Below are 12,802 nucleotides of genomic sequence, written 5' to 3'. Positions count from 1 at the left end.
TGTAGTAGGTGACACTGCACATAGTTGTGTACAGTAACGTAAAAGCCAGGAGCCGTTAGGAGACCAACGGCACTTTTCTACTACTACTACTACTACTACTACTACTACTGACTCTGTCGTTTAGCTAGAATGTGCATGACATGTAACTCCTATAAATTGACCTGCGCAGTATGCGTTGTAGCATGCTACTGCAGGACTGGAGGAATGTTGAGTCCTGGACACAGAGTTGAATCAGCCTTAGATGAATGAATCTTTGTGATGAATGGGGTGAACAGTATCAGCTTTAAAATGTTTAATCAAATGTTATTGTTTTGAATCCCTCCCCCCTTTGGCATTAAAATGCATATGCAGCAATATTAAAAATAATAATAATTTAAAAAAGATTAAAACATCCTCTTCCATGCCAAAATGGCATGTGTGACTGAACAAATGGACTCAAATTTGCTTCTTTTAAGAAAATATATTTGAAAATCCTGTCATAATGGGGTCAGAATGTATTTTTTTTTTTTTTTTTTTTTTTTTATTGCGTAAGTACATGGGGCAAATTAGGTATCCTCTTTTATCCTCTTAACATGACCATGTACTTGTAAGGTTTTATCATTTATGTCCAAATACATTTGAGTTTTTCTGTCCTGCTTTGCGAATGTGATAGAATACACAGATGAAATGAATGAGTAAAACTAGAATTAATTGTTGAAGTGAATAAGACGCATCACAGCAGTTCAAGTGATAGAGAGAAGGTACCGGACCCATGTGTCACCCGATGCTATACCAATGACTATTTTCATCTTTTCCTATGTATTTTCTGCTCTTTTCCAACAAATTACTTGACCTTTTCCTCTCCATTTTAACTTCTCATTTGTGAAAGTGCCATGTTAAGACCCCTCCACCCCCAAAACCAACTGACACAAACAAATTCAATTCATAATTTGCACATAATTTGACTGTCTAATATGACTATCTGTGTTGCACTTTGTAGATTTCTTCAAGATTGAAAGAAAAATGGTACTTAACTAGGCTACAATATTATGTTGTTATTATTCCAGTTAGTGTGTGTATGGCAATAAGCAGTGTGATCATCAGGACTCATTTCTTAGCACAGGTAGGCATATATTTTATGAAACAATATTTTTATAACCCAAAGCAGCAGTATAGACAGTAAAATTTGGTTCTTTGATGTTTATCAATAAACACTGGGTAGCTAAAATGTACATTTCATTTTGTGTGACATTGCTGACAGTTTATAGTCCAGTATATACCCTTTGCTCATTCAGCACAATGGTATTGGACTTATTGTAAGTTTTCAAATGATTGAGGAAAAATAAAAATCTAATGCAAAATGATGGACATTTTTTTTTGGCATTGTTTGACCAGGTGGGTGATAACACTGTGATACACAAGTTTAGTGGTCTTTATTTGACCCTTTTGCATTTTGTGGTGTTTCTGTCTGACTTCAAGATTGATCAGGATTTTTTGCCTCTTGCCTTTGCCAGAATTTTTATGTTCTCATAATTAAGTCAGTCTAATCTACCTGAATTGTGTTAAGGTGCAAATTAGGGAGAGTTGGACTGGTGGCCAATTCAGTTGGATGAACATTAATTAAGAATGAAATACATTTTTTGAATGAAATTGCAGACATCATCTAAAAGGACAACAGTGTATTACTTCCACACAACAAATCTGGGCTGTGTTGACAAATCTCAGTACAATGAATACTGAATTAAAGCTGCAGCTGCACAAAATGCAAACAAGTAAAGTGGGTTGAAGACTGTATGTAGTATTGTCAGTCATTAGGGAGTTACTCATATTCTTGGGGTGTCCCTAAGGCCCACTGTGTTTCTGTAACTACAGTCAACATGAAGCCCATCTGTTATCCCATTCCAAGTGAACATTGTGCTCAGAACAATGTGGACTTTTTTCCGATCAAAAACAGCTTAATTGATTCACATTAGACCACTGGCCTCTATTTTAAAGATTCTGTCCTAATTAAATTTTTGTGGTGGTACTTAGTGCAGACTTGCATGACCGTCTGCTGTATGTGGGGTGGGGGCACCCTCTTACCAGGGGAGTTATTTTGTAGCTTGCTCATGCTGATGAACCTCAGCATGCAACATCAACGTCAGCATTTAATCAATTCTCATATGTCTGCACTCCCTGGATATCCATGGAACCCATTTTGAACTACTGTGCTATCTGGCAAAGTTCTGTCTGAAACAAAATGATTGATTTTGACGTGTATGGAAAAGCCTGATTGCATACAGCAGTGAGGTTGGGTAGATAATCTGGTTGCAGTCTGCATGTTAACACATCTCCATGTGGATGACAAGGGGTTTTCAAAAGCTAATTTCCATGAGTGAATAACAACACTGTGCAACCTACATCAGCGAATACCTCACAGCAAGTTTTATTTATACATCCAAAAACAAAAGATCAAATTTGTCACACTATATACAGATATTACATACAGTGTTTATACACATATTACATAATTTGTACACAAGAAAAATATACATAAAAATGTAAACTTTTGTATACAAAAAATACCTTAGACAAATTAAACAAGGACCAATAACAAAAGGTGACTAGAATATTAGCTCATCCTATCATCTTTAAAAACAGTAATACAGTACATTCAATGAGTATAGGAATTTGTCAGCCGTCTCTGAATTCAAGCAGTTACAAGTGCCTACGAGCCCTGTTAACTTTGTTCTATGTGGATGTTGGGAGAGTAAACTGGTGCAGCGACTAATCTCATGCTATGTGAATACAGCAGTATTGCCTTGCTTACTTCAAACTCAAGAAACATTCCATCAAACCTGATTCATGGGGCATTGTATTAACACCGTGGTCACCGAGAAGCCCAGTTGTCTCCTGTGGAGCTACGTGTATACACTTAATAACGTGTTGTCTCTTTGGAACTGAGAGAAAGAACTGGGCCTTCTCACAGCTGGAAGTGGGGTCTGGTGCAGGCTGAATGCTGATAATGATGGCAGCTGTTCGCTCTAATGAGTGTCCAAGCAAAAGGCAAGACAGATTGGAACATATGAAACACTACTGGCTTCATCCACTCCTGTGCAAATCTATATTGAAATACAACAGATCTGGATCTGTTTTTCTCCACAAAATAAAATACAAAAAGTACGCAATGCATATATTTGGATGTCATTTCATACCACCAAGAATGAAGCCAGTGGCCATAATTAAAATGTTGATATGCTCTCAAACAGAAAGCTGTTGCCCCACGCAATCTCAGACTTTCAGCAGCAGGAACTGCTGGTTGGAGTTTAATAGCTATCAAAAATATTGTCCATCCGAGTATTATTAAAAACAAATGACAACATAGACACGAACATCAATCCCTCCAACTTCAAGACTTAACAACCATTTTGATAGCCATTAAAAACAAACGTCATTCCACAAAACACAGGATCCACTGAAAACTTGCAAATAACAATTTCAATCCATTGCTACTCAATAATTCACCAATAAACCCCAAGGTAGAGATTGCTACTCTATATACCTAATACTCAACAATGTCTGAGAATCTGTCAATTTCTAATATAGTATCTATCAAAACCCATGGTTGTTCTGCTGAATGAGAAATTAACAGGGAGGAAGGGGAGGGGTTTCAGATAGCATAGGCAGAATCCTCACGAAACATACAGTTAAGATAGGACCCAGGTTACCACGCATCACTGACCTTAAAACTCCTCTGGTAATTAAGCTTTAGAGAAGAACAAACAAGGCTATACCTGACAAGATCGCACCAGTTTATATCAAGATGTCACACAGACAACTAACAGAGGGTGAAATATGCACGTCCATATACCGATTCTCTGTATCGAAAAGCTTTCTCTTCACTGGGTATGTCGGCCTTGACATCTTAGAAGGGGTTTCCTCCCCTGCTGGATTCCTGAATTCGAGAGTTTGCCTCTCATGGAGAACTACATGCACGTCCCTGTAAAGACCACTGTATATGGGGACCAGAGAGCACCTTGGGGAGAAGACAATGAAAAGCCCCTTCATTTATGTTTCATCATTATCCTTACACTGAGGTTGTTTACCTAGCCTTACAATCCCACTCACTAAAACCCAAGAGAAGTTCATCTGGTCTGTTCAGTGGTCTACTGCAGACAAATATCTAGTTTCGTGTGAAATCATTATTTTAAAAAAAGGTTTATGACACAGTTATATAGGCCCAAACATATTCCTGGTCCACATCAGCCTGGATCACTAAGTGAAGCTACATTTAAGTGGAGACCAATACAATACCTTACAATACAAGAGTTATGTCCATGTGTTTATTGCTTTAAGAAACCATATTTACCTTCAAGTGTCAGCTAGGCCACCCATATGGAGCCCCACGACCAAGGGTGAGGTCAGAGTTCTTGACGTCTGATCAAACCAATAAAAGAGCAACTATATACACAATATAAAAACAGCTGTTTAAAAGTATTTTGGTAAATTCATGTTTCCGTGAAATCTGACTGAATAAGATTCTTTTCCATGATAACAGTTAAATAGCTTGAAACATAATGAGTCACAAACATTACAACCTATACTCTCGTGTCTTTCATAGGGTGACTAAAGCAGTGTATGAAACAAATGGAACAACAAAAATGCAATGACCATATGAGCAAGGCAGGATATAGTTGATAACTTTTAAGACGGGACTTAAATGGCAAAGCAAACAAAACTGACCGCTGATTGAGGCTTCTAAGTCAATGAATTCTGAGCACTGTTTTTGTCACTATGATAGATAGAGATAATCTCATCTAAGGTCCTTGTCAATTTTCACTGTTCATTCCATCATGGAGCCCACTCCACCACAAAGTCTGCTTGCCCGTCACCCCCTGCTGGTGAAGCCACAGGGCAGCACACAGATCAAAAAGTGGACTCACACTGACTTAAATCCTGGAGACCATCTGGCTATAGAAAAAATAACTTTTAAATAGTAAGGAAAATCTGAGGTTGTGCAAAATCATATCAAATAGTGCACTATTACCACATTGCACACATGTAGCAAATGAAGAGGGGTGGTCAATCAGAAGCCAGTCAATTAGATTGTAAGTGACTGTGAGTCCACCGACTATCCTGCAGCCACTGCAGGCCACCTGCTCTCATTTATTCTGAGGGAAGGGGGGCGTGGTGCTGTTGGCACTTGCAGCAGTGGCACTCGCTATGGAGAAGCCAGCGGGGGGTGCTGTGGAGCTGTGGGTGGGCTGAACATCCTTCGGGATGCCGCTATGGGAGGCCAATTGATGGCCAAAGGCCGCGCTGAACTGAGGGAGCTGCTGCTTGGGCTGCGTGGAGGTGAGAAGATCATGTGGTGAGGACGAGGGTGAGAGGGAAGGCGAAGGGGCAGGGGGCGTAGTTAAACCTGTCAAGCCACTCTGGGGCATCACTGAGAGGGCAGCCATGGGCTGCAGGGTCACTGAGTGGGTGGTGGCAGGGGGAGTCGACAGGGAAGTGGAAATGAGATGACTTTCTGATCCTATGAGGTTGCCGAACTGCGCAGGGTCGGTGATGGGAAGAGGGAGATTGTTCCATGAGGAGCGTGGGGGTCCTGGTACCCCGCTCAGAGGGACTTCCAACAGGAGAGGGGTGTCTGTCTGGAAAGAGCTGGCATGGGGTGAAGATATGTGGTCACTGTATGGGGATGGCACATGCTCACTGCTGTAGTGGCTGCCTTGCGGAGATGACGTGGGTGCATCTGACTTGGCCAGGACGTGGGATGTGTGTGTCCGTGAGAACGTTCGCTCTGTTAGGGGGCTCTGAGTGAGCAGGCTGGTGGTGGAAGGGGCTACTGTGGAGGAAGATGAGGTCAAGTTGGAACATGAGGTCGGGGGCTGGTTAGAGGGCTGAGAGGGTGGTGAGGGGGGGAAGTGACTCCCAGCAGACTGCAGCAGATTGTCCTCCAGCTCCAGGCTGGTGAAGTTCTCTGTAGGGATGCGGCTGTTCAGCAGGTCCCCCATGCCCCCTGGCTGGACCGGCCCTGGGAATACAGCCATGGCTCGATGGTCCACTCCTTCAGAAGGGGCCAGGTCCCCCATGGAGGTCAGGCACACCAAAGAGTCTGGGTAGGACCCCATCGCCTGCAGTGCACGCACCAGCTCCTCGGCCTCCTCTGTGGTAGGCAGCAGCTCCCCATTCTTACCTTCACAAGCACACACAAAACAAACATGTATCATTATTATGACTATAGTGTGGTAGGAACATGACAGTGTACAATTCAAAGGAAAATCAATGCAGGAGAATGACATGTATAACAACAGTTACCTTCAAACAAGTCAAAGTCCTGCAGATCATCGGGGAGTCTGGGTAGCACATCAGAGAAATCCTCCTGGTTTAGCTCAAGGTCATTTGGAATGTCTGCCATTTCATTGGTGATGTCATCAGGAAGCTCCTCTGTGCTCAGGTCTGGGGTTGAAGGGCTCCTGCCACAGAGACAAGACAACAAAGAAAAAGATTATAGAAAAAATAAGCCACTATTTTGGTGGGGCTGTATGTAAAATAAAACCTGTGAATTGCAGGATTCAGGATTTTTTTTTTCAACTCTCTGAAAGCACTATGGGTTTAAGAGAATTGTGGGGGTGGAACAGACCTGATGCTGGCCTGTGAGGGCATGGTTAGGCTGGTAGATGGCATTCCCAGGTTCCCCTGGGGTAATGCCGGAGGGATGGGTTTCTGGGGCCTCCGCGGCCCTCTCCTCCTCTTCTTCTTGTGTTTTTTGGTGAGCGCCGGGGGTTTGGTCTTTTTGCGTGGCTTACGCTGCTGCTGTTGCTGGTGCTGCACTCGTCGGTTACCGTCCCCACGCAGGAAGTTATCCTATGTGGAACGTGCCAAAAAAAGCATTGTATAACTCCGTACTAACAATAGCTTAAAACCCATGCAAAATCAAGCAGAGCAATCGCACAAAATGGAGCATAAAACAGTGATCTCACCATCTTTTTGGCATGCTCTTCACAGAGTGGTGTCTGGTGCGTGATATCAAACACAGGAATAGAGCACTGCTGACCATCTGCAAATTTGGCTGTGCAACTAGAGAAGAGCTGCTGGGAACGATTCAACAGTATATCTACAGAGAACTATTAAGGAAATAACACAGTACAGAGGGCAAAGTGATCATGATACCCCATTACAAAGGCATACGTCACATACTGTGTGTGTGGGGGGGGGAAATCTATGCAACTCTGACAGACAAAAATATATCCTCAATGCCATGCGCCCAGTGTGAAGCTGTGGAAAGGATACGCTGAAAGCAGTGTCGAGTGAAGGGCAGAGCTCTGTTGTTGCAAGCCTGGCCCTTGGTGCTGCCAGTGCAGATTCCTGTCTCTGTGTCCTGCTGCCCTGCTGGAACCACACTAAAGAGACAGACAGACCAGGACTGAGCAAACAGCGACCATATCAACAACACTCCATCTGTGCCTCACAGTAGAGCTGTGCTACTCGTGTTATGTTTTGTACTTTTCAAATTAGCAGAAGAGTATTCCTATTGTAGAAAAACAAGCCAGTAAGCCCCTTCAATAAATCTGCAGCCCTCCATCACTCAGGAATGTTATTGTGTCGTCACCTGGCCATCTGTTAAATGTCAGTCACAAGTGTAGTACATTTTCTTGGTTGCACAGCATTTACTAATACAATGGATGTTATGTAACCATCTCTGGAACTACTTTGGGAGAGCACCTATATAAAAACCTGTTTTGGATGTTAGAGGTAGATAACTGAACGTGTATCACTGACTTAATCAAGTGAACACAGATGTTTCAAAGTTATAAGGTAGTACTGAGGATACCTTGAGGTCTGAGAGACACTGCGCAGCTCCTGGATCAGCTGCCCAGCACAGTCAGGGTCTTTACTGGCAGCGTGCAGCAAGGCTTTGCGGAAGGCATAGCGGTATCTCTTCTGCCGGATGCTTGCCCTCTCCTGCCTGCACATGTGCTTGTATTTCTCCTGGAGGTACGTGCAAAGCCTGAGTAGCCGTGCCCTCCGTGAGGAACCACCTTCTTCTTCCAGCCTATTCAGTAAACAATTCACAGTAGTCATGATAAGAAATGTTAAATCAAAATTAATGCTCTGGTAACAAGTGTTAAGATGCCAACTGACCCATCCTGCAGTCTCCAAGAGCTCTGGAAAGGAAGATCTCTCTCTGCCTCCTCTTCATCATCGTCTGCGCTGTCCTCTGACCAATCCAGTCCTGGAAGAGAACTTATTAGAGCAGCTCATCTATCCCAACAGGCTCTTATCACTACAGCTATGTCCAAAGAATCTTATACAGTCAGTACTTCAAGAGTCTTGCACACTGATCTCTACCTATTTATAATTTTTTAAAAAAGTATATATGGGGTTTTCTATTTGTAGGTAAATGCGGGTTGATGAGGCACCTAGATGAGGGAAGAGGTCTCCGTGCTCCTGGTGTCTCTTGGCGCAGAGCTGAACCAGATGTTGCAACCTGGCCAGGCAGGCAGCAGGCGGTGAGAAGGCAGCAGGACGCATGACGACCACATGCCGCTGAGGGTTACTGCCACTGTCCCTGCAACTGGTAGGCAAGTGAGTGGCAGTGAAAGGTGTTTTTCTGTTGACTGATGGCCCAGAGGGTTGCGTCGGACTGGGTGCTGCATTAGCGGGCATCCCTGGAGGCAGAAAGTTGGGTGTCTGAGGTGGTGCTGGATTGCATATTAAACCCTGCGGCTGTCCTGGGAAGATGAAGGAAGTCACGTTGGAGTGCTGGAGGGGCTGGAGAAGTCCTGACTGCTGACGGGGATGGTGAGTGTTGAGTGGGGAAGAGGGGTGGACACGGGGCACAGGGGAGGGGCTAAAGTGCTCAGGAGGTGGCTGGAAGAGGTCAGTGTCATGGTAGAGTTTCTGGTTAAGCACCAGCCGGCTCTGTAGTTTTTTCTTCACGGTGGCACCCTTCCGAGGAGTACCCGCCTCCTCCCCATCTGTATCATCCTCATAAAAGGCAAAAGGGTCCAGGAGTTCCCCATCTGGAAGGGGTAACAGGCGTGTACAGGGAGGAGAGGGTGGAAGCTCATCCAGACCATTGGGAGCTTTCAGAGCTAGTGAGGGCACAGTTATATTTAGAGCCACTGACTCCAGGTGAGGCCGTGAGCGCATTTCCTCCAAAGCATCATGTTTCTTTTTCCGTTCCTTCTTGGGGATAAAGCCCAGAACCTGCAGGTGGCTGTTACAGTATCTGTACAAAAACAAAGCACAAATTTTCAAAATCGTCTGCACACCTGTGACTGTTATCCTTGCTCTAAAGTAGGGCTGCACAATTAATTGAAATCGTATTGAAACTGCAATATGGATAAGTGCAATATCCAAATTACAGCAGATGTCATTTTTGACAAAAGTTAAATGTGACAGTATTCCATTATAAATACAGTATTGGAGCTACTGAAATGCTCTGGCCCACAAATCATATTCTCTAGATGTAAACAAAACAAAACAAAAAAAAAAACCCAAACATTTTGCATCAGACCCCAGTTAGAATCACATCATCATTTTACTAGTTTTGTTTTGCATATAGTTGTAAATATTAGCACAATTGTGACATGTCAAAATAATCACAAGATGATTTCTTTTAAGATATTGTGCAGACCTGTTGTAAAGAATAATGGAACCTGCTACACATGCACATCACACATACACACCTGCGGTCCTCAGACTTAGGGATTGGATTGGTACATCGTTGGCTGTTGTACTTGGCCACATATTCACATTGCTTGAAGGGGGCAGTCTTATCCTCCAGAACGTGCCGGATACAGAAAGCATAGCCATTTAGTCTGCGCTGCTTGCAGAGCTTGGGGCTGTATGAGCACAATGGCTTATTGTCCACCTCCGAGAAGTGTATGTGTTTGCCTTCATACATCACGTGACTCTTGTCCTTGAAAACATCAGCTGATGGGATAAAGTAGCAGAAAACTGAGAATTACATCACTAACACTTGACACCAAGGAAGTGACCCTGTTTACACACCTAGGGTGAAGACACACAGCTATATTCTGCTCCGCTGCAGCACATCGTTTATCCAAATCTTGGGACTACAGGCATTTAGGGATATTAAATATTGAGGAAATATTGAGGAAATTTTGGAAAAGTAATACTTGAAACATGCACATGCACATTATATATTGCTTAACAGTCTAACTTACAGTTTAAATAGTTTAGTCCCAAGCCAAAAGGGGAATTTCAACACTTGCAAACAACTGATGAAATATCCACATAGGGTTGAATCGAGATCAACTGGACTATGTGTAGGTTCTTGTCACTTCTTGGATGAGAAGTGAAACGTCTGCAAGAAAAGTACAAATAGTCCAGCTGATCACGATTCAACCCTATGTGGATAACCATGACCTGGATGACTGAGAACCTACACAGTTATCAAATGATGAAATACTGCAATGTAATATATCAGATTTTGGTCATCACTACTGCTCATTCATTAATGTATCACAGGAAGAAGCCTATGCTTTGGATAAACAAAGTTTTGCCATGACACAAGAGTTAGCTGTGTACTACAATTGTTATAAACATCACTATAACCTTGTCTAGATAAACCTCGCCTTGAAATTCTCCCTCCTTTTGAAAAGCCACGCTTTAATACTTTCTGTTTCTCAAGTCTATCTTTCTGTCACTTGGAAACAGAAGCGGTGCTTCGGCTGCTCCCTTGTAAACAGTTTTCCCATTTTATCCGAAAACACATTACATTATCCGTCCAGCGGTCACTAGTGATATTATGATAGTGCTAAATCACATGACAGCTGTTTGATAGTTAACGGGGAAAGTTAAAAGCAAAAACCCAGCAGAGCTAGGTCGTGCATTCACAGTTACACGCCTGGCTGAGCAGCACTCCTAAATGAGTTCATGAAACATTGCCCTTTTAACGTTAGAGTCCGGTAAAACGAGCTGCTTTCTAATAAAGGTGACGCTTAATAATAGACAAGCATTCAAACAGGATGCTACAGGTACACCACAACATAATTGCAATGTTAGCTGTCCAGCTAAAGTAACAGCTGCTAGCTAACTATCTCACTTACAATTTATCAATTGTTTGCTCGTTTGTTTGCGAGCCGCTTCACACAGCACGACTGGTCTGACAGCTTAAGTACATACTGGACATGCAAAGAAACGCTAGCTATGTGCCATTTGTGTCAGCCAGGTTAACAACTTTAGGTAACTACGTATAAGTGTCCAAAAAGCTAGCATTGACTGACACTAGCCAACATTAGCAAACTACCATAGGAGACTGCGAAGCTAGCTAGCCAGCATCAGCTAGCCCGCTACGCTACCAATCGATCGATAGCTGTGAACATTACCGCTTTACAAATGTGAACGTCCCCACAAATATTTGTCCCCACACTCTCATTCATGGGCAGCCTGCTACATAAGCCGCCATGAAGTCGATATTAATTAAACCATAAAACTCAAAACATAAATAGTCGACAAAAGCACGCTAACCTTAGCTAGCTACAAAGCTAAAAACACAAATTAGTAGGCGGTAGCTAACCAGGAAACGGAAACATCCCCAAACGGCAACGTTATAAAAGTCTACTTTCAGTTTAGTGTTACTACAATACAACCGTATTACAAAGATGATAGCGATAATAGATCGCACATATTTGTGGAAATTCACTGAATACAAACACTGCACATTTACGGCCAAGTACTTTGAGACAAAGGGCCTACACTGAGGATCGGGGCCTGTCCCAGAAAGGGCCTTCAAAACATCCTCCGATCTCAATGATCAGGACTACTATTCAGTAATTTCATATAAAGCAGCTTAATGACTCCAAATTGTAAAGAAGGTTACTTCGTACACATTTAACTTAGATACGTTACGAGGCTAGACCATTATGGAAAAAATACACGACTCATCAACAGGCCTCTCAGCTTCGGAAGCAAGGGGCCTCTAGTAGACACGGTGTCCGACTACAGTCTATGCAAAGCGGGGCTCCTATAAATTGAGGTCCAGGCTGCAAACGGTTTCGCTTACCTTGAATTGGTATGGGCTGTGTAAGGTATTCGCTCCAGACAGACGGCCGAAATGTCTATTAGAATCAGCTAGGCTATTTGTGCATCGATATTCGATATTTTAGGATACTAACAGTGATCTTCATCGAACCCAGTGTATCTTGAAATACAGATGCATGTAAATATAGATTATCCACAGCAATATTAGCAGTAGGAAGGCTGCTGAGGATTTTTGTTGGGTCCACAGCAGACTCCTCACAGCACCACTACAGGCACTGCGGGGACATGACAACAGTCCACTGAACAACAACAACCTCTCCTACCATATTGGAAATTCAACTTTGTAAAAGCCACAGCAGTGTATAAGTGCAATGTTATCTCTTGTATAGGGAATGGCTGTGTGTGAGCAGCAGTGTCGTTGCCATTTTCTTTATGTTAAAATAACAGGGGTTATAAAAAGGTTGGCTGACAAGTCCAGCAACTGTGAAACTGACATCCACCTGGACCACGGCTATCATCTTCTATATGAATGAGCTATCAACCCTGGCACACTGTTGCCGACTGTTGTTCACTGCCGATGAAACACGTGCCAATCAGACGTCGGAGGTCGGAACTAAGAAAGTTGAGGCGGAAATGCCAGTGCATGCCAGGATACTAAGACTGAGATTGCCACAATGCAATCACACAATTTACTTATTTAAATCTGACAGCAAATTAACCCCTGTTGCTTATCTGATTTTACAAACTAATTGTGGTGCTGGATGCAGATTGTAGGATTTTAAAAATATAAACAAAATAAATATGGGCATTGCAAGATGCATTATTT

The 12,802-nt window shown here is 42.9% G+C and overlaps 1 protein-coding gene across 3 annotated transcripts; it reads right to left on the bottom strand.

Annotated features, from left to right (window-relative positions):
- Positions 1 to 2,380: 2,380 nt before the first annotated feature.
- Positions 2,381 to 12,686, bottom strand: ino80da (INO80 complex subunit Da). 3 transcript variants are annotated; one of them, XM_030080705.1, is made up of 10 exons: positions 11,999 to 12,686; positions 9,657 to 9,903; positions 8,385 to 9,196; positions 8,107 to 8,197; positions 7,796 to 8,017; positions 7,255 to 7,364; positions 6,945 to 7,078; positions 6,605 to 6,828; positions 6,280 to 6,437; positions 2,381 to 6,157 (listed from the first exon to the last, which is right to left on the bottom strand). In XM_030080705.1, exons 2-10 carry the CDS (start codon positions 9,872 to 9,874, stop codon positions 5,121 to 5,123), a joined length of 3,006 nt encoding a protein of 1,001 aa, XP_029936565.1. In that variant the 5' UTR covers positions 9,875 to 9,903; positions 11,999 to 12,686; the 3' UTR covers positions 2,381 to 5,120. The 3 variants fall into 3 exon arrangements, with proteins under 3 accessions (XP_029936565.1, XP_029936567.1, XP_029936566.1); XM_030080707.1 differs by lacking the exon at positions 11,999 to 12,686 and adding an exon at positions 11,322 to 11,981; XM_030080706.1 differs by lacking the exon at positions 11,999 to 12,686 and adding an exon at positions 11,043 to 11,297.
- Positions 12,687 to 12,802: the final 116 nt, after the last annotated feature.

This window comes from Myripristis murdjan, chromosome 21, assembly GCF_902150065.1.
Source record: "Myripristis murdjan chromosome 21, fMyrMur1.1, whole genome shotgun sequence".
NCBI lineage: Eukaryota > Metazoa > Chordata > Actinopteri > Holocentriformes > Holocentridae > Myripristis > Myripristis murdjan.
The sequence above is the reverse complement of the archived record's forward strand: the minus strand, read 5'-3'. Positions and strand labels throughout refer to the sequence as shown.